General features: G+C 43.2%; 1 protein-coding gene across 3 annotated transcripts in view; it reads left to right on the top strand.

Annotated features, from left to right (window-relative positions):
• The window catches only part of rcor3 (REST corepressor 3), a 22,358-nt gene extending 827 nt beyond the window's left edge, over positions 1–21,531 (top strand). Inside the window, exons 2-14 of one of the 3 annotated variants that reach the window (XM_079498859.1) lie at positions 727–783; positions 2,332–2,409; positions 2,947–2,999; positions 4,968–5,129; positions 6,769–6,887; positions 7,748–7,826; positions 8,278–8,392; positions 11,677–11,783; positions 16,408–16,485; positions 16,947–17,004; positions 17,375–17,652; positions 18,247–18,432; positions 20,471–21,531. In XM_079498859.1, the coding sequence (XP_079354985.1) occupies positions 727–783; positions 2,332–2,409; positions 2,947–2,999; positions 4,968–5,129; positions 6,769–6,887; positions 7,748–7,826; positions 8,278–8,392; positions 11,677–11,783; positions 16,408–16,485; positions 16,947–17,004; positions 17,375–17,652; positions 18,247–18,432; positions 20,471–20,713 (1,613 nt within the window). In that variant the 3' untranslated portion in view covers positions 20,714–21,531. Of the gene's footprint in view, positions 1–726; positions 784–2,331; positions 2,410–2,946; positions 3,005–4,967; positions 5,130–6,768; positions 6,888–7,747; positions 7,827–8,277; positions 8,393–11,676; positions 11,784–16,407; positions 16,486–16,946; positions 17,005–17,374; positions 17,653–18,246; positions 18,433–20,467 lie in introns of those variants that run through there. The other 2 variants (XM_079498858.1, XM_079498860.1) reach the window with 2 other exon arrangements.
• Positions 21,532–22,418: the final 887 nt, after the last annotated feature.

Below are 22,418 nucleotides of genomic sequence, written 5' to 3'. Positions count from 1 at the left end.
TGGTACCATTAGGAGAGATAACAGGCACACGTTGATTAAAATAACAATTCTTCTACATTCTCTAATTGTGTAGAATTCGTGTAAATTAACTAATGCAGATGTTGAGAGCCTAAACTTAATTTCATTTTGCACTCTCAAGAGTTAAAGATGTAATGTCCATTTGGTTAGCAACTATCCATCATTTAACTGGGGACCACATGGAACCCCCTCAAGGACCACTGGTTCTGGGATCAGGCTTTAAGATGGGGGTCCGCGGCCAGGGACCCCCAGACCAGATTAGTACGTGTTTAAAAATATATTTCACATTTTTCATGTATATTTTTGAGTGGTGTTACGGAGCTATGTGTGTGGATAGCTGGGTGGGTGGGTGCGTCTGAGCACGAAAACAGCATGGTTGTTTTTCACCACCTGTGCGCAACCTAACACACACACAAACACACACACACGCACATATTAACTGTATATATGGTGATTGCGGGTGTCCAAGTACAGTACAGTGACAGTACAGTACAGTAGAGGGTTCCGTAGAGGGACCCCCACACAGTAACTCTGTCATTTCTCTACCGTTTCGGACATGGGGCGGCTCGCCGGAACCGGGCCGGCACCCTGGGTGCGTTCCTGTGGGTCGATGTATTTATATATATATATAAAAATAAATACATCAACATATTTGTGTGGGCTCAGTATAATATATATGTATTTATATATGTATTGATATATTTCCAGATGTGGGCATGCGTGTGGGCTCAGACTACCAGGCCAGTATTCCAGACTTCGACCCTGGTGAGTTTCAACAACAGATTTTACTTTACTTACAATTCTGTATTTCCCTTTAAAAATGCTGCTGAACTACAGTATAGCCTATAGATGCACCTTTTAACTGACTTACAAGTTTTAAGTTTACTTTATAATAGTAACACATTAACATTCAGGTTATTAACATTTAACACATTATAAAATAATATTATTGGTAATATTGTAATAGTATTGTTAATATTGTAATAGACCACCGAAGTCTGACGTCACTTTCAGTAGAGGGCACCAACACACAGGTTCATGTATTTTTGAGTGGTGTAAACCACTCCTACAACTGGCTTTTGTGTGCAGAAAAAATGAGCATGGTTGCTATGTTCAAAATAATTTCTGACGTAATTAAATCACACCCGGGTGAACTGGATGACCGTAGCAACCATGCTAATTTTTTCTGCACAAAAAAAGCCAGTTGTGAAATCACATCCAGGTGTGATTTCATTACGTCAGATCAGAGCTGATCAGGCTATATAATACCTTACCTTGATTTCATTACGTCAGACATTACGTCAGACCACAGCTCATGCTATATAAAACCTTACACCACTCAGTTCACACGGGTGTGATTTTTTTTATTTACATTGAGATCCCCATAGGGCGATTTTAGGTCGCTTCATATAAGAACTGTGTTTGAAAAATAAACCGACCACCCCGGACTTTCTGTCAGGAGAGTGGCTGTACATATTTGATACAGCCAGTTTCTGGAGAAAATGTAATTAATGTCGCCGCAAAAGCCTTGAAACTACATAATAAGGCAATGTCACTGCTAATATACGTCACGCCCAGCTGTCAACACATTGCGTTCCTGAGATTCCTCGTTGACATAAGCTCAGCTGGTGGTGACTCGACTCGTACTAACCACGAAACATTAAATATCAATAAAATAAAAATAAAAATAAACGTAATTGACATTCAGTTTCTGTTGTGCGAAGGAGAGATGCAGCCACACGCATACCCGGAAATGTAGTCTCTGGGTTGTTTGACTCGTTTCTAACGCTTATTTTGTAAGTCTTTGGGTATATTTGTACATTTCCACCTTCAGTCAATGCTTCATATCCATATGAGTGAAAAGGCCAGGGTGATCGGTTTATTTTTCAAACACAGTTCTTATATGAAGCGACCTAAAATCGCCCTATGGGGATCTCAATGCAAATAAAAAAATCACACCCGTGTGAACTGAGTGGTGTAAGGTCTTATATAGACTGATCAACTGTGGTCTGACGTAATGTCTGACGTAATGAAATCACACCCGTGTGAACTGGGTGACCATAGCAACCATGCTCATTTTTTGGTACCAACAGACATACAGACAGACAGACAGACACGTAAACTAACAAAGCCAGTTGTAGGAGTGGTTTACACCACTCAAAAATACATGAACCTGTGTGTTGGTGCCCTCTACTGACAGAAGAGGGCAGTGACGTCAGGACTTCGGTGCTCTATATTATTGTTAATATTGTAATATTGGTGTTAATATTGTAATATTATTGGTAATATTGTAACGTATGGATGCTGTTGAAGGTGCTACCAGGTACACTGACAGAGACACTGGAGGGATGTTGGTCTGGTCTCCTTACCACCACCTGGTGGACTCTAAATGTAAGTGCATGTTACTGAACTCTATAGAAATGATTACTGTCACAATATAGAGCTATTTAACACTGTTACTGAACACACTCTATAGCAATGATTACTGTCATAATATAGAGCTACTTAACACTGTTACTGAACACACTCTATAGCAATGATTACTGTCACAATATAGAGCTATTTAACACTGTTACTGAACACACACTATAGCAATGATTACTGTCACAATATAGAGCTATTTAACACTGTTACTGAACACACTCTATAGCAATGATTACTGTCACAATATAGAGCTATTTAACACTGTTACTGAACACACACTATAGCAATGATTACTGTCACAATATAGAGCTATTTAACACTGTTACTGAACACACTCTATAGCAATGATTACTGTCACAATATAGAGCTATTTAACACTGTTACTGAACACACACTATAGCAATGATTACTGTCACAATATAGAGCTATTTAGCACTGTTACTGAACACACTCTATAGCAATGATTATTAAAGTATAAACTCTACATGTAACTGTAATCTACAGTGGACGAGTACATCGCCATCGCCAAGGAGAAGCACGGATACAACGTGGAACAAGTAATGTATTACATTTCATTATAATTATTAGTAATAGATTACATTTCATCATAATTAGACCAATGTTAACATCATCATGTATCTATAAATGCACCATGTCTCTGTACGTCTGTGCGTATGTACGTCTGTACGGTTGTAATTCACGTAACTCGAGAACCGTTCGCCCCACCGACTTCACATTCGACACACCCCCCAGGGAGTGCAGTGCCCGGTGTCGTTCCACACCCCCACAGGGAGTGCAGTGCCCCAGTGACGTAGAGTCTGTGGGGGCCGGGGGGCCAGGGCCCCCATGAGGAATTGGACCAGGGATCTCGGCCCCCATGAGGAATTGGACCTGAATATATATTCGCCTCGGTTCGCCCCGTTTGTGTCGCATCAGGTCGCGCCCGTTCGCGCAATTCTCGCTTGCATTGACTTTGTATGTAATCGCGCTGCTCTAACCATCCAAGTCTGACACCTTAACACGTCTGTTTTCCTCACTGTCCGGGGCGGGGGGTGGTGGTGGGTGGACCGCGTTGCCTGTCCCTTGTACACATGCAGATCAGGCATTGAAATGCTAATCTGGGTGCTTAACCTGCCAGGTAGGTAAGGTATGCATGCATACAGTAGCCTACTGTACTCTGCTTCTTAGTAGATTAGTATATAGGCTATACAAGTTAGGCAGCACAGCCACCGTTCCTCTTTTTATACTTTTGTATAGCCTATGTGCAATGATGGGGGGCGGGGGCTGCGGGGGGGGGGGGGGGGGGGGGGGGGCATGAGGATTATGAAAAGATTTCGTCCCTGCAGTGCCCGGTGTCGTTCCACACCCCCACAGGGAGGGCAGTGACCGGTGTCGTTCCACACCCCCACAGGGAGGGCAGTGCCCGGTGTCGTTCCACACCCCCACAGGGAGTGCAGTGACCGGTGTCGTTCCACACCCCCACAGGGAGTGCAGTGACCGGTGTCGTTCCACACCCCCACAGGGAGGGCAGTGCCCGGTGTCGTTCCACACCCCCACAGGGAGTGCAGTGACCGGTGTCGTTCTACACCCCCACAGGGAGGGCAGTGCCCGGTGTCGTTCCACACCCCCACAGGGAGGGCAGTGCCCGGTGTCGTTCCACACCCCCACAGGGAGTGCAGTGCCCGGTGTCGTTCCACACCCCCACAGGGAGGGCAGTGCCCGGTGTCGTTCCACACCCCCACAGGGAGTGCAGTGCCCGGTGTCGTTCCACACCCCCACAGGGAGGGCAGTGCCCGGTGTCGTTCCACACCCCCACAGGGAGGGCAGTGCCCGGTGTCGTTCCACACCCCCACAGGGAGGGCAGTGCCCGGTGTCGTTCCACACCCCCACAGGGAGGGCAGTGCCCGGTGTCGTTCCACACCCCCACAGGGAGTACAGTGCCCGGTGTCGTTCCACACCCCCACAGGGAGGGCAGTGCCCGGTGTCGTTCCACACCCCCACAGGGAGGGCAGTGCCCGGTGTCGTTCCACACCCCCACAGGGAGGGCAGTGCCCGGTGTCGTTCCACACCCCAACAGGGAGGGCAGTGCCCGGTGTCGTTCCACACCCCCACAGGGAGGGCAGTGCCCGGTGGCGTTCCACACCCCCACAGGGAGGGCAGTGCCCGGTGTCGTTCTACACCCCCACAGGGAGGGCAGTGCCCGGTGTCGTTCCACACCCCCACAGGGAGTGCAGTGCCCGGTGTCGTTCCACACCCCCACAGGGAGTGCAGTGCCCTCTCCCCGGGTCCATATATGGAGCTGGCCTGTTCTGACATCACAACACTCCATATTTGGGCATGCCTGACACAGGGGTAACGTGACATTATAATTGGCTGACAATATTAGTGGGAGGGGCTTATGTAAGCGACTGCGGCAACCACACTTTGCAATTTTTCAAAATTGCGACTTTTCTGAAATATCACTTCAGTGTTCCTTTGTGTGTGTGTGTGTGTGCGTGTGCGTGTGCGTGTGCGTGTGCGTGCAGGCGTTAGGCATGCTGTTTTGGCACAAACACAACATCGAGAGGTCGTTGGCAGATCTTCCAAACTTCACTCCGTTCCCAGACGAGTGGAGCGTCGAAGACAGAGTTCTGTTTGAGCAGGCCTTCAGCTTCCATGGGAAGAGCTTCCATAGGATCCAGCAGATGGTAACCAACACCCTAGCAACCACCAACCACAATGCAACACCCTAGCAACCACCAACCACAATGCAACACCCTAGCAACCACAGTGCAACACCTTAGCAACCACCAACCACAGTGCAACACCCTAGCAACCACCAACCACAATGCAACACCCGAGCAACCACAAGGCAACACCCTAGCAACCACAAGGCAACACCCTAGCAACCACAATGCAACACCTTAGCAACCACCAACCACAGTGCAACACCCTAGCAACCACAATGCAACACCCTAGCAACCACCAACCACAGTGTTGGGAAAGTTATTTTTTTTATGAACTAGTTCAGTTCACAGTTCAATTTTCTTTTAAATGAATTCGTTCAGTTCATAGTTCATCATTCAAAATGTTTTATTTATTTTATTTTATTTTGTATTACTGCCACAGCCCATAGGAATAAAGTCTGCTATCTCCATTACCATTATCCAAAATTATTCCTTATCATTTTTTTTTTACATTTTGGAAATAATAGCTCTTTTGCAAAGTGAAATGCCAGCAAATTCTTAATCCTTTTCCTTGTCTTTTATGGGCACACTTGTGAAAGCTGCATGCTTTTATTGTGAAGGCAAATGTTTCTGAATGTCCTCGTTTCTCACAGCCTGCATATCTCCGCGTGTTGAAAATAGCTGATCTGTGGCAGCGGTGGCCGAACGGATAGCGGAGCGGTCTTGATACCGGAAGGTCGCCAGTTCGAATCAGCGGTCCGACACGTTCAAATTACCACCGCTGAAGTGCCCTTGAACAAGGCATTGAACCACTACGATGAAATGTGTTCTATGAGCAGGGCCTGGCTGGAAACAAGTTCTTGAGCTTAGCCCAGATACCCTGGGTAAATATAGATTTCATTTCATTTCATCTACAAGCTCACAACGCGTTGCGGACGCGACACGTTGTGAGCTTGTAGATCAGCTATTTTCAGCACGGAACGCTTTGTACGACGAAGAATACATCATGCATTACTGCACTTCACTAGACTGGGGGCCGGGGGGAGATGTCTTCTGTTGGCCGTTCAAGGCGATATGGACACATAACCTCCTCAACGCAACGATATGGACACATAACCTCCTCAACGCAACGATATGGACACATAACCTCCTCAACGCAAAAATAACAAGCTATTGGAAGCTATTTTTTGTGGCACATTATGTTTAATCAAACAACAAGTTTCCTCAGTGTTTGGCTGCGCGCTCCAGTGAAATTGTGCGCCTTGAGAATGATAATTTGTGTGGGATAAGGACTTATTGGTGGGGTTTCCGCTAGATATTAAGGCCTGTTTAGGGTGTGTTTTAGCGTGGGGTTCGCCTGGAAGGCTCTATGGAAACACTCACTCTTGAACGAAGTTGAACTGGGAGAAAGTGATGTTCACACACGCCAGAAATGAACGCGTTCACAATGACGTTCATCAGGCAGAAATACAGTACGTTCAGTTCATTAGGCAGAAATACAGTACGTTCAATTCACGTTCACGCCAGAGTTACTAAACATGTTTGTGTGTTATCTCCTCTCCTTATCTCCTCTCCTCTCCTCTCCTCTCCTCTCCTCTCCTCTCCTCTCCTCTCCTCTCCTCTCCTTACCTCCTCGCCTCCTCTCCTATCCTCGCCATAGTTACCAGACAAGCCCATCTCCAGCCTGGTGAAGTATTATTACTCGTGGAAGAAAACTCGCTCCAGAACCAGTTTAATGGACCGACAGGCGCGCAAGACCAGGACCACCCAGGAAGAGAGGTCAGCTCCTAGCCCCTACCCCCTATACCCCCTAGAACCATTAACCTAACACTATGAAGACCAGGACCACCCAGGATGAGAGGTCAGCTCCTAGCCCCTACCCCCACCCCCTAGGGTTATTATCCTATTGAACCATTATCCTATTGAACCATTATCCTACCTGTATTGTTATAAACTGTATATTCTGTATAGAAGTGTATATTTGTACGTCTCTAAATGTTCTGATGAATTGAACAGGGTGGACCCTGTTGTAAACAAGTGTAATGCTTCATGGTGTTGTTACAATCTGACTCATGATTGCAACAAAAGGGAGACACAGGCACAGTTAAAAGTGTATACAAATATATTTATTTAAAGGTTAACTAACTAAATCACAAGTATAAGGTGTCAGTAATATGAATGATCATCAGTGTGTAAGCAATGCATGCGTGCAAGTGTATGTGCAGTGGGAATGTTGTAAGGTGTAAACCAAGGAACACAAACAAAAAAAACAGTAGAGAGGAGAAAAGACTCAGGAGTGAAGGCAGATTGTCACAGCGTGGCAGCGGCGTGGGACACACCAGACTCAGGTGTGGTCCAATCTCACTGACGATCCAACTCCACCCTGCCAATCAGCCCTAGCAGTGGCCATGTTAGGCACTAGGCAGGGTAGGAGAGGGTCGTCACAGTGTCGTCCAAAGTTAACAGTTTTTGTATTGAGTTGTACTTGAAATGTACCTATTTTGCAAACTGTTAATAAATACTTCAATCAATCAATCAATCATTCAATCAATCAAACCATTTGCTAACTATAGAACCAATAGTTCAAGGTTGGAGTCAACATAAACAATAAACCTTATTGATTATTGTTGTTGTCATAGTGACGAGGAGATGGAAGAGGCCAATCCCGTCGAAGCAAATGACAGCGACTACGACCCCAACAAGGAAACCAAGAAAGAGGTGAAAACATTGTGTTAGCATAGCAGTGTTAGCATAGCAGTGTTAGCATAGCAGCATAGCAGTGTTAGCATAGCAGCATAGCAGTGTTAGCATAGCAGTGTTAGCATAGCAGTGTTACCATAGCAGTGTTAGCATAGCAGTGTTAGCATAGCAGCATAGCAGTGGTTTTTCATTTACTGTTTTCATTTATTTGTAATAATTCTTTGGGAAAAGGAGGCCGGAGGAGAGGAAAAAATCTAAAATAATGATGATATAATTATGCCTGAAGGCATGAAGGTTACATCATAAACAATGCATGTTAACTGAGTTAACGAGCTGACCTCTGACCTGAGTTAACGAGCTGACCTCTGACCTGAGTTAACGAGCTGACCTCTGACCTGAGTTAACGAGCTGACCTCTGACCTGAGTTAACGATCTGACATCTTAACGAGCTCACCTCTGCCCCCTACAGGTCCCGGTGGAGCCTGCAGCTCAGACGTTGGGTTGTAAGATCGGTTTGGGTCGACGTGAACACCAGACTCTACAACACCGACACCACCAACGGTCCAAATGTAGACCTCCTAAAGGTACTATTATAACCCCCTAAAGGTACTATTGTAACCCCCTAAAGGTACTATTGTAACCCCCTAAAGGTACTATTATAACACAGACACCACCAGCGGTCAAAATGTAGACCTCCTAAAGGTACTATTATAACCCCCTAAAGGTACTATTATAACCCCCTAAAGGTACTATTATAACCCCCTAAAGGTACTATTGTAACCCCCTAAAGGTACTATTATAACACAGACACCACCAGCGGTCAACATGTAGACCTCCTAAAGGTACTATTATAACCCCCTAAAGGTACTATTGTAACCCCCTAAAGGTACTATTATAACACAGACCCCACCAGCGGTCAAAATGTAGACCTCCTAAAGGTACTATTATAACCTCCTAAAGGTACTACTATTATAACCCCCTAAAGGTACTATTATAACCCCCTAAAGGTACTATTATAACCTCCTAAAGGTACTATTATAACCTCCTAAAGGTACTATTATAACCCCCTAAAGGTACTAGTATAACCCCCTAAAGGTACTATTGTAACCTCCTAAAGGTACTATTGTAACCCCCTAAAGGTACTATTATAACCCCCTAAAGGTACTATTATAACCCCCTAAAGGTACTATTATAACCTCCTAAAGGTACTATTATAACCTCCTAAAGGTACTATTGTAACCTCCTAAAGGTACTATTATAACCTCCTAAAGGTACTATTGTAACCCCCTAAAGGTACTATTATAACCCCCTAAAGGTACTATTATAACCTCCTAAAGGTACTATTGTAACCCCCTAAAGGTACTATTATAACCCCCTAAAGGTACTATTATAACCCCCTAAAGGTACTATTATAACCCCCTAAAGGTACTATTGTAACCCCCTAAAGGTACTATTGTAACCCCCTAAAGGTACTATTATAACCCCCTAAAGGTACTATTATAACCCCCTAAAGGTACTATTATAACCCCCTAAAGGTACTATTATAACCTCCTAAAGGTACTATTATAACCCCCTAAAGGTACTATTGTAACCTCCTAAAGGTACTATTATAACCTCCTAAAGGTACTATTATAACCCCCTAAAGGTACTATTATAACCCCCTAAAGGTACTATTATAACCCCCTAAAGGTACTATTGTAACCCCCTAAAGGTACTATTATAACCCCCTAAAGGTACTATTATAACCCCCTAAAGGTACTATTATAACCCCCTAAAGGTACTATTATAACCCCCTAAAGGTACTATTATAACCCCCTAAAGGTACTATTATAACCCCCTAAAGGTACTATTATAACCTCCTAAAGGTACTATTATAACCCCCTAAAGGTACTATTATAACCTCCTAAAGGTACTATTATAACACAGACACCACCAGCGGTCCAAATGTAGACCTCCTAAAGGTACTATTATAACCCCCTAAAGGTACTATTATAACCTCCTAAAGGTACTATTATAACCCCCTAAAGGTACTATTATAACCCCCTAAAGGTACTATTATAACCCCCTAAAGGTACTATTATAACCTCCTAAAGGTACTATTATAACCTCCTAAAGGTACTATTATAACCCCCTAAAGGTACTATTATAACCCCCTAAAGGTACTATTATAACCTCCTAAAGGTACTATTATAACCTCCTAAAGGTACTATTATAACCCCCTAAAGGTACTATTATAACCCCCTAAAGGTGCTATTGTAACCTCCTAAAGGTACTATTATAACCCCCTAAAGGTACTATTATAACCCCCTAAAGGTACAATTATAACCCCCTAAAGGTACTATTATAACACAGACACCACCAACGGTCCAAATGTAGACCTCCTAAAGGTACTATTATAACCTCCTAAAGGTAATATTATAACCTCCTAAAGGTACTATTATAACCCCCTAAAGGTACTATTATAACCTCCTAAAGGTGCTATTATAACACAGACACCACCAACGGTCCAAATGTAGACCTCCTAAAGGTACTATTATAACCTCCTAAAGGTACTATTATAACCTCCTAAAGGTACTATTATAACCCCCTAAAGGTACTATTATAACCCCCTAAAGGTACTATTATAACCCCCTAAAGGTACTATTATAACCTCCTAAAGGTACTATTATAACCCCCTAAAGATACTATTATAACCTCCTAAAGGTACTATTATAACACAGACACCACCAACGGTCCAGATGTAGACCTCCTAAAGGTACTATTATAACCTCCTAAAGGTACTATTATAACCCCCTAAAGGTACTATTATAACCTCCTAAAGGTACTATTATAACCCCCTAAAGGTACTATTATAACCCCCTAAAGGTACTATTATATCACAGACACCACCAACGGTCAAATGTAGACCTCCTAAAGGTACTATTATAACTCCCTAAAGGTACTATTATAACCCCCTAAAGGTACTATTATAACCTCCTAAAGGTACTATTATAACACAGACACCACCAACGGTCCAAATGTAGACCTCCTAAAGGTTAGTATTGTTATTACATTAACACTCAGCCCTGGGATTCCTTCAAAATAGGAGCTCTGGGGTGCCGGCAAGACATGGCCGCTTTTAGTCTGAACATTTCGACAATGCATAGGTATCTGTCAATAATGCCTTGTATTAAACCCAAATGTATCGCATTTGGGTTTAATACAACTCTGTGCATGTCTGCACCGAGTCGAAACACGGGAGCCGTCAGCTGCTGCAGCGAAACAACAATCCTCGTCCACCCAAGGCATGCGTGGTTTGCTTGCCTTGCTACCCAGCAAGACTCCGTTGCCATCATTCATAATCCAATTCCGTTTGGGAAACTCAAAACTCCCTGCCAAAGTTATAATAATAATTCGACTTCTCAGTCTATCGTTGCCGAAAAGGCAGATATACAAGCTCACAACGCGGTGCAACCAGACGCAGTGTGAGCTTGTAGAATGGCTATTTTTGGTGCGTGACGCTGTCGTACGAGGACGTATACATTACGCTTTTAAAGTGACGGTACACAATTAACTGTGTGTGTGTGTGTGTGTGTGTGTGTGTGTGTGTGTGTGTGTGTGTGTGTGTGTGTGCTTGCAAAGTGGAACATCACCAGGGCTAAACTTCACGTTATTCTACGTGATAATGCAACCAACATGAGTACATGTACTTTACACTTTTTTTTAAAAGCACTCTGGTATCGGTATTCGGTATCGGCTAACACAGAAATTGAAACGAAAAAAGTGTATCGGGACATCCCTAATAATGATAATAATAATGTTCCAGGTATGTATCTCAGTCAGGAGGATAATAATAATAATAATAATAATAATAATAATAATGTTCCAGGTATGTACCTACTACAGGAGGATGTCGTTTCTGTTTCCTGCAGCGTCTCGGCTGCCAACACTGTCCTGAAAACCCTGGATATGGAGCTGATATCACTGAAGAGACAGGTATATACCTCCTACCTCCTTACCTCCTACCTCCTTACCTCCTACCTCCTTACCTCCTACCTCTCCTTACCTCCTCTCCTTACCTCCTCTCCTTAAAACCCTGGATATGGAACTGATATCACTGAAGAGACAGGTATATACCTCCTACCTCCTTTCCTCCTACCTCTCCTTACCTCCTCTCCTTAAAACCCTGGATATGGAACTGACACTGCTGGCACCCCCTGGCTTAATGACGCAAGTCGCGCTCTCAGACAAACCTGTGCGGAAAGAAAGTGGAAAAAGGACAAGCTACAGGTCTCCTATGATATCCTCAGAAACTGCCTAAAGGCCTATCAAGCAGCTGTGAAATCTGCAAAGTCCCAATACTATGCAGATCTAATTAACAAAAATGCCCATAGGCCCCAAATATTATTTAATACAATTAACTCCATCTTAAATCCTGTCTCATCTACCACAAACACTCCAATCCCTAGTCCAGCATCATGTGAGTCATTCCTGATTTTCTTTACCGACAAAATCAATAATATAAGATCATCCATATCTCCTCCTTTATCCATTCCCTCAGAAATAAACCTCTCAGTCAACCACCTTCACTTTTTCCAGCCTGTATCATCCAGTCATCTGTCAGACGTGGTCTCCCGTCTAAAACCCACTTTCAGTCCCTCTGACACCATTCCTTCCCACCTCTTCAAGGAGGTTTTCTCCACCATCTGCCCACTCACCCTGGAAATCATAAATAGCTGTCTGAAAACTGGAGTTGTCCCCTCCAGTTTCAAACATGCTACTATCCATCCTTTACTTAAAAAACCTAGCCTTGACCCGAGTGACCAAAATAACTTCTGACCCATCTCTAAGCTGCCTTTTATTTTATCCAAGTTTCTGCATTTTTAAATACTTTCAACTCCATTGATAAATTTCAATCAGGTTTTAGAACTCTGCACAGTACTGAAAGCGCACTATTAAAAGTACAAAATGACATCCTTTTAACCGTTGATTCTGGCTCCTGTGCCATTTTAATCCTGCTAGATCTTACTGCTGCATTTGACACGATCGACCACAATATTATTTTAAAACGTCTCGAATATGAGGTTGGTTTTAAGAGCACTGTTTTAAATTGGTTCACCTCTTATTTAAAAAATCGAACTTTTAACGTTACACTTGGTACCTACTCATCGTCCCTCGCCCCTATCACGTGTGGTGTTCCTCAAGGGTAAATCCTGGGGCCTCTCCTCTTCTCCCTATATATGCTTCCCCTTGGCTCTATTTTTAAAAAACACGGCATTCCTTATCACTGCTATGCTGATGACACACAATTTTATCTGCCAGTCACACCAAATGACACATCCTCTCTGAACAACATTTTTAACTGCCTCGACGACATCAAGGGATGGATGGCTGCAAATGTTCTTCAGCTAAACCAAAAGAAAACTGAAGTCATCATATTTGGCCCCCAGAAATCCGTAAATGACCTCAAAAGTTCCCTAGGCCCCCTTTCTGCAAATTTTCATAACACAGTAAAGAACCTGGGTGTTCACTTTGACTCCAGCTTAAATTTTAATAAACAAGTATCCAGTGTAGTGAGTAGCAGTTTTTATCAGTTAAGAACAATAGCAAAATTGAAACCTATTTTAGCGCACCGTGACCTGGAAACCGTGATCCATGCTTTTATCACCTCTCGACTTGACTATTGTAATTCCCTGTACCATGGCCTGACTCAATCCACTCTGTCCCGCCTACAGATGGTCCAAAATTCAGCTGCTAGGCTTTTAACAGGAACCAAAATGCGTGAACACATAACCCCGGTTCTGGCCCAACTGCACTGGTTACCAGTGAAACACAGAATCAATTTAAAAATTTTACTGTTCGTTTTTAAAGCCCAAAATGGCCTTGCACCAGAGTATATTTGTGACCTGGTCTCTGCACCTCTAGCCTCCAGGGTACTTAGGTCAACCTCCCAACCTCCTTGCTGTCCCCTCAGCGAGCCAAAAAACCAAAGGCGACCGGGCCTTTTCGGTAATTGCCCCCAAACTCTGGAATAGCCTCCCATTGCATATCAAATCCAGCCCAACCATCGAAAGCTTCAAATCATCCCTAAAAACTCACCTTTTCTCCATTGCCTTCAGCTCCTAGTTTCTGTGATCGTTTTAAACCCCTTTTTATTGTTATTAGTAGGCCAGTTGTTGTTTCATGTTCTTTAAGATGTTGTTATATTGTATTTTTTCTTATTTGAAGTATTGCTAAACGTTTGTTAAATTTGTATTTGATGATGTAATTTTTTATATGGAAAAAACTTTGGGTCAACTTCTGTTGTTTTTAAAATGTGCTATATAAATAAAGGTGACTTGACTTGACTTGACTTACCTCCTCTCCTTGCCTCCTCCTCTCCTTTCCTCCTCTCCTTACCTCCTCTCCTTTCCTCCTCTCCTTACCTCCTCTCCTTGCCTCCTCTCCTTGCCTCCTCCTCTCCTTACCTCCTCTCCTTACCTCCTCTCCTTATCTCCTCTCCTTACCTTCTCGCCTTGCCTCCTCCTCTCCTTGCCTCCTCTCCTTACCTCCTCTCCTTGCCTCCTCTCCTTGCCTCCACCTCTCCTGCCTCCTCTCCTGCCTCCTCTCCTTACCTTCTCTCCTTACCTCCTCTCCTGCCTCCTCTCCTTGCCAACTCTCCTCATGTGGTGTCAGTCCTGGTTCCATTTCATACAGTGATTACCAACAGAACAATATTGGGGGATTCTTGCGATTTCTGCACGTTTAGCTGTGTTGCTCATTCATTCCACAGTGTGGCACTAATCCCACGTTTAGCTGTGTTGCTCATTCATTCCACAGGGAGGCGCTACCCACACATTTAGCTGTGTTGCTCATTCATTCCACAGGGTGGCGCTACCCACACGTTTAGCTGTGTTGCTCATTCATTCCACAGGGTGGCGCTACCCACACGTTTAGCTGTGTTGCTCATTCATTCCACAGGGTGGCGCTACTCACACGTTTAGCTGTGTTGCTCATTCATTCCACAGGGTGGCGCTACCCACACGTTTAGCTGTGTTGCTCATTCATTCCACAGGGTGGCGCTACTCACACGTTTAGCTGTGTTGCTCATGCCACGATCCTTACGAGTTATACTTCGTTGTAAAGGTAATGAACGATAAAAAACAATATAAAATACAATAGCAGTTGGTTTTATTTAAGGAGATGAACATTCGTCCAAAGTTAAGTTAACAAAGTTTTTGTGAGGAGTTTAACAACATTGTATCATACATAGGCCTATTATGTATTTATAACATAGCATTGTAATCATCATAATGTATGTATTTATAACAGATGAACATCATTGTAATCATCATAATGTATGTATTTATAACAGATGAACATCATTGTAATCATCATATGTATGTATTTATGACAGATGAACATCATTGTAATCATCATATGTATGTATTTATAACAGATGAACATCATTGTAATCATCATATGTATGTATTTATAACAGATGAACATCATTGTAATCATCATATGTATGTATTTATAACAGATGAACATCATTGTAATCATCATATGTATGTATTTATAACAGATGAACATCATTGTAATCATCATATGTATGTATTTATAACAGATGAACATCATTGTAATCATCATAATGTATGTATTTATAACAGATGAACATCATTGTAATCATCATAATGTATGTATTTATAACAGATGAACATCATTGTAATCATCATATGTATGTATTTATAACAGATGAACATCATTGTAATCATCATATGTATGTATTTATGACAGATGAACATCATTGTAATCATCATATGTATGTATTTATAACAGATGAGCATCATTGTAATCATCATATGTATGTATTTATAACAGATGAACATCATTGTAATCATCATAATGTATGTATTTATAACAGATGAACATCATTGTAATCATCATAATGTATGTATTTATAACAGATGAACATCATTGTAATCATCATATGTATGTATTTATAACAGATGAACATCATTGTAATCATCATAATGTATGTATTTATAACAGATGAACATCATTGTAATCATCATAATGTATGTATTTATAACAGATGAACATCATTGTAATCATCATATGTATGTATTTATAACAGAGGAACATCATTGTAATCATCATATGTATGTATTTATAACAGATGAACATCATTGTAATCATCATAATGTATGTACTTATAACAGATGAACATCATTGTAATCATCATATGTATGTATTTATAACAGATGAACATCATTGTAATCATCATATGTATGTATTTATAACAGATGAACATCATTGTAATCATCATATGTATGTATTTATAACAGATGAACATCATTGTAATCATCATAATGTATGTACTTATAACAGATGAACATCATTGTAATCATCATAATGTATGTATTTATAACAGATGAACATCATTGTAATCATCATATGTATGTATTTATAACAGATGAACATCATTGTAATCATCATATGTATGTATTTATAACAGATGAACATCATTGTAATCATCATATGTATGTATTTATAACAGATGAACATCATTGTAATCATCATATGTATGTATTTATAACAGATGAACATCATTGTAATCATCATAATGTATGTACTTAAGGTCCAAAACACCAAACAGATGAACAGCGCTCTGAAACACATCATGGAGGCGGGGCTTGATGACTACAGACTGCCTGAGGTAAGACAAGACACGCCCCCTGAAAGCAGGGACCTCCCCCTTAAATTAGGTTCCGCCCCCTTAAAGTAGGTCCCGCCCCATTAAATTAGGGCCCTCCCCTTTAAAGCAGGACCATCCTCCTTAAATTAGGCCATACCAAAGGACTGAGCAACCAGCTGAGCAGTTAGTTCCATCTCCATCCAGCTGAGTGCTGAACCAGCTGAGCAGTTAGGACCTCTAGCAGGTCAAAGGTCAGTGTGTAACATTGTAATGACCTCTAGCAGGTCAAAGGTCAGTGTGTAACATTGTAATGACCTCTAGCAGGTCAAAGGTCAGTGTGTAACATTGTAATGACCTCTAGCAGGTCAAAGGTCAGTGTAAAATTGTAATGACCTCTAGCAGGTCAAAGGTCAGTGTGTAACATTGTAATAACCTCTAGCAGGTCAAAGGTCAGTGTGTAACATTGTAATGACCTCTTGCAGGTCAACCAGAAGGTCAACGCCCGCTGGACGACCGACGAGCAACTATTGGCTGTCCAAGGTCAGAGGTCAAGTTCATTAACCCCTAACCCCCTAAAGGTCAGAGGTCAAGTTCATTAACCCCCTACAGGTCAGAGGTCAACTAACCTCTCCATGCTGTTACATGACTAAAGCATATCGTAGTGTAGCGTAACGTAGCGTATTGTATCATTATAATTATTATTTACAGGAGTAAATCGTAGCGTAGCATAACGATATGTTATTTCTACAGGAGTTCATAACGTCATTGTAGCGTACGTAGCATAACAATGTTATTTCTACAGGAGTTGGTAACATCATCGTAGCGTATTATTTCTACAGGAGTTTGTAACGTCTTCATAACGTCATCGTATCGTACCATAGCGTAGCATAACGTTATGTTATTTCTACAGGAGTTCGTAAGTATGGTAAGGACTTCCAGGCCATCGCCGACGTCATCGGGAACAAGACGGTCGGCCAGGTGAAGAACTTCTTCGTGAACTACCGTCGGAGGTTCAACCTGGAGGAAGTGCTGCAGGAGTGGGAGGCGGAGCAGGACAGCGCCCCCGCTGGAGAGGAGGGCAAACGCAGCTCCAGCATGCCCTCTGGGAACAGCGCCCCCGCTGGAGAGGAGGGCAAACGCAGCTCCAGCACGCCCTCTGGGAAAAGCACAGACGAAGAAGACGACGAGGTAACCGTTAACGTGTTCTGTGACGATAAAAGTTTTCTCTGGATCGCTCTGCACACTGCCACGTTTTAACTCTCAATATGATGTTCTATGACGATGTAAACACCAAATATCTCTAATCTTTAAAGAGAGAGAATATTATGTTTTCATGTGGTTCACTCGCACATTACAGGATGTTCTGAAAGGCCTTAGAAGAAGACCATTTCCTCCCCCTCAAAAACAGCTAGCGTGGATCGGCTAAAGCTAATAAAGCTAATGTCAACAACATCAATTTAAGAGCCTTGAGAAGCATTAATATTTTACCTGTACGGTGAGGTTTGGGAACCAGTGCTATATATAATACCTTGTGTGTCCTCCAGGGGGCAGCACTGATATATAATACCGTGTGTGTCCTCCACGGGGCAGCAGTGATATATAATACCTTGTGTGTCCTCCAGGGGGCAGCAGTGATATATAATACCTTGTGTGTCCTCCAGGGGGCAGCACTGATATATATAATACCTTGTGTGTCCTCCAGGGGGCAGCAGTGATATATAATACCTTGTGTGTCCTCCAGGGGGCAGCACTGATATATATAATACCTTGTGTGTCCTCCAGGGGGCAGCAGTGTCATCATCAGGACCGTCTCCTGCCACATCCTCTTCCTCCTCCTCCTCGTTGACCTCTGTGACCCCCGTGGCTCCTCCCCCTCCGTTGATCCGCCCCTCACTGCCATTGGCCACGCCCCTTCTGCACCGCCAGCCGCCGCCCCTCCAGCAGCAGCCCCGCCCCTCCCTCCTCCAGGTAGCGTAAAAAATACATAATTTAAATAATTTTAATAATAAAAAATACATAATTTAATTATTTTTCATTTAAAAAATAAATTTTTTGTACCCCCCATATACTCTATATATGAAAGCAGCGACCGTCAATTTACCTTTTAGGATTGCTCCAGTTGCTATGCAACGCCTCCGTCCTAGCTATGGAATATTTACATCCAGCTCCATTTAAAACCAAGGGGCCAGTGAGGCTATTCAACGTTGAAGCACTGGGCCCTAGTGGTAGGAGGAGGGACTACAGGCGTACCCGTGGATTCATGACCGGGAAACCCCGTGCAGCTGGGCTTTAGCATTGAGCGCTCGGTTGCACTTCCGCATTTGACCACCAAAATTTGGTGGTCAAATGCGGAAGTAGACGTTCTGAGACGGTACTTCCGGCAGTCTTCCGGGTGCTTCAAAACGCCACTGAGCAACTTCCACTGACATGAATAGCTGGGGGGGCGGAGCTTCGCGCCAGTTCAGTCTCAATCCTTTTATATACTCTATGTTTAAAACACAGGATTTTCAAAGCCCTGTTTATCTCTAAAGCTTGGAGCGCTGTCCGTGGTGAGACGTCAAAGCCCTGTTTATCTCTAAAGCTTGGAGCGCTGTCCGTGGTGAGACGTCAAAGCCCTGTTTATCTCTAAAGCTTGGAGCGCTGTCCGTGGTGAGACGTAAAGCCCTGTTTATCTCTAAAGCTTGGAGCGCTGTCCGTGGTGAGACGTCTCTAAAGCTTGGAGCGCTGTCCGTGGTGAGACGTCAAAGCCCTGTTTATCTCTAAAGCTTGGAGCGCTGTCCGTGGTGAGACGTCTGTTTATCTCTAATGCTTCGACCTGTCCGTGGTGAGACGTCTGTCCGTGGTGAGACCTGTTTATCTCTAAAGCTTGGAGCGCTGTCCGTGGTGAGACTCTAAAGCTTGGAGTGCTGTCCGTGGTGAGACGTCCGTGGTGTCCGTGGTGAGACGTCTGTCCGTGGTGAGCCGTCTGTCCGTGGTGTCCGTGGTGAGACGTCTGTCCGTGGTGAGCCGTCTGTCCGTGGTGAGCCGTCTGTCCGTGGTGAGCCGTCTGTCCGTGGTGAGCCGTCTGTCCGTGGTGTCCGTGGTGTCCGTGGTGTCCGTGGTGAGCCGTCTGTCCGTGGTGAGACGTCTGTCCGTGGTGTCCGTGGTGAGACGTCTGTCCGTGGTGAGACGTCGCGGTGGTGGGGGTCCGCGGGGGTCCGTGGTGAGACGTCGCGCATCCCGAAGATCACATTTATTTTGTGACTTTGTCTCGCATCGCTGCGGACATGTGACCGTTTCTGACGAGAAATTTCTGGTCTAAAAAGTTTATTCCACGGCCCAGAGCCGACGCTGTGGTGGTCGCGGTCAGCCTTGAGCGGGAGATCTGTAGAGCTGTGGTGGTCGCGGTCAGCCTTTCTGATCACAGAGTGGGAGATCCGGATATGATGCGACAACACACAGTGTAAGTAACAGGATAACATCCGGTCGCAGGTTTTGGCTCTTAAAAATAAGAGTAAAACGGGGTGGGGGGGAATCCTCGCGTTAATTACAGCGAATTAATTAATCCTGGTGGCCAAATGGTTCATTTAGAATTCTGTAGAACGATGGTTTCGTCGCCAAAAAGAATATGTTTTTGAGGGGTTTTAAATGTTTGTTTTTAGTTCAATGTTTGTTTTAAAAACGCCATTGACAATGAAGGGAAATATTGTCCCTCATTACGTCATATTGTCTCTTTATTGTTAATGGTGTTTAATGTTTGTTTGACATCACCATTACATCACCTGATCAATGAGTTAGACTTTAATATATTAGTGTTTTACATCACCATTACATCACCTAATCAATGAGTTAGACTTTAATATATTAGCGCCCCTCACTTCACATGGATGTGAAGTTTCCTTGTTACCTTGTTTCTCTGTTAAACCACCCCCTCTCGTGTAATATTAATGCTTAATTAAACATTAATAAACATGTAATAATTAATGTAATTAATGGTGATATTATATTTGTTCCGTCTCTCCAGCAGCAGCCACGCCCCTCCCTCGGTCAAGCCCCGCCCCCTCTGATCCGCCCGTCATCTTCAAGCTCCGCCTCCTCCCTGCCCCCCCGCCTCAACCCCAGGCCCGCCCCCACCGCGCCGTCAGCCAATCACAACCCCAGGCCCGCTCCCAGCACGCCGAGCTCTTCCGCCCAGCAGCAGTCGGCCAATCACCAATCGGAAACAACAGGCTCCTCCTCCTCAACGTCCTGCCCTACGCCGCTACACTAGAAGAGGCGGGGCCGGCCACGGATGGTGTCACTCAGCGGGGGAGGGCTGTGATTGGCTCCTAGATGTGTCAATTATGTGTTTGTGTTTGTTTTGTGAGGTCGCTGTGAGGTCACTATGAGGTCACAGAAATAGCAGGAAATTAAACCACATTCAATCATTTTACATTAAATGATAAAATATAATTTCCATTGTTTTTAAACTGTTACATTAAATTATGTCATTTACATATACAGTATTTTGAAACCACATTGAATCATAATTACATTCAATTATTACATCTGTCTAAATAACATGTTAAATTACATGTTATTATTAGGAAAAAACAAGCTTAAAGTTACTCATAATAGCCAGACTTGGCAACACGTATTATTTATTTCTTAACAAATTAAACTAATGTTGTTTACTTACGTATTTCTGTGTATCTGCTATTCATTCATTGTCAACATGCTAATTAATATTCATTCATTGTCAACATGCTAATTAATTAATTGGTATATTATAAAACACTAATGACGATTAATTGACAGATTATTGATCTTTATTCAAATCATCATCATCAGCCACGCCCGTTACTGTGTAGCATAGTGCATTGTGATTGGTTCAAGCCCATAGTGCATTCTGATTGGTTGAAGCCAGAGGACTTTGCAAAAAAAACTAAACTAAACAAAAAATGTGGATATTGAATTAATTAATTAATTAATGACGTATCAGTGAGTTGTGTTGTATGTTAATTATGTTAATTATGCTAATTATGTTAATTAGATGTATACACGTTCATATTTATTTTATTGGTGTTTTAAATAAACGCATCAGTCTCACAGGTGTGTGTGTGTGTGTGTGTGTGTGTGTGTGTGTGTGTGTGTGTGTGTGTGTGTGTCAGTCAAACATGGTGGCACAGTTAGAAGGTCCCGTGTTCGATTCCCAAAAAACATGATGGGCGCCTGATGGAGGGGAAAGGAACTGGTTGGAATAACGTGTTCCTTCCACATGCTACGTCCAGCCGGGGAAACTCCCCCCTGTCAGGTGAAAAGGAATAGCTTGGACTCCTCATGCATAGAAGGAAGCATGAGGTCAGTCCGTTGCTCTACCCAGGTTGGCAGAGGGAGTGTAGAGCCCAGGATTACAAATTAAAAGTTTTGACAAAAAAAAGGAAACAGAAGTCAAAATGACCCATTTACATGACTTCAGAAGAGTGAGGATCGCCCACAGGCCACCAGAGGGCACTGTTCCCCCCCTGTAGTGTTCTACATGATCTAGTTCTATGTTCCCCCTGAGTGTTCTACATGATCTAGTTCTATGTTCATCATGCAATGTTCTACATGATCTAGTTCTATGTTCCTCCTGCAGTGTTCTACATGATCTAGTTCTATGTTCCTCATGCAGTGTTCTACATGATCTAGTTCTATGTTCCCCCTGCAGTGTTCTACATGATCTAGTTCTATGTACCACCAGTGTTCTACATGATCTAGTTCTATGTTCCTCCTGCAGTGTTCTACATGATCTAGTTCTATGTTCCTCCTGCAGTGTTCTACATGATCTAGTTCTATGTCCCCCCAGTGTTCTACATGATCTAGTTCTATGTTCCTCCTGCAGTGTTCTACATGATCTAGTTCTATGTTCCTCCTGCAGTGTTCTACATGATCTAGTTCTATGTTCCCCCTGCAGTGTTCTGCATGATCTAGTTCTATGTTCCTCCTGCAGTGTT

Source organism: Electrona antarctica (genome assembly GCF_951216825.1).
Source record: "Electrona antarctica genome assembly, chromosome: 4".
NCBI classification, from domain to species: Eukaryota; Metazoa; Chordata; class Actinopteri; order Myctophiformes; family Myctophidae; genus Electrona; species Electrona antarctica.
The sequence above is the reverse complement of the archived record's forward strand: the minus strand, read 5'-3'. Positions and strand labels throughout refer to the sequence as shown.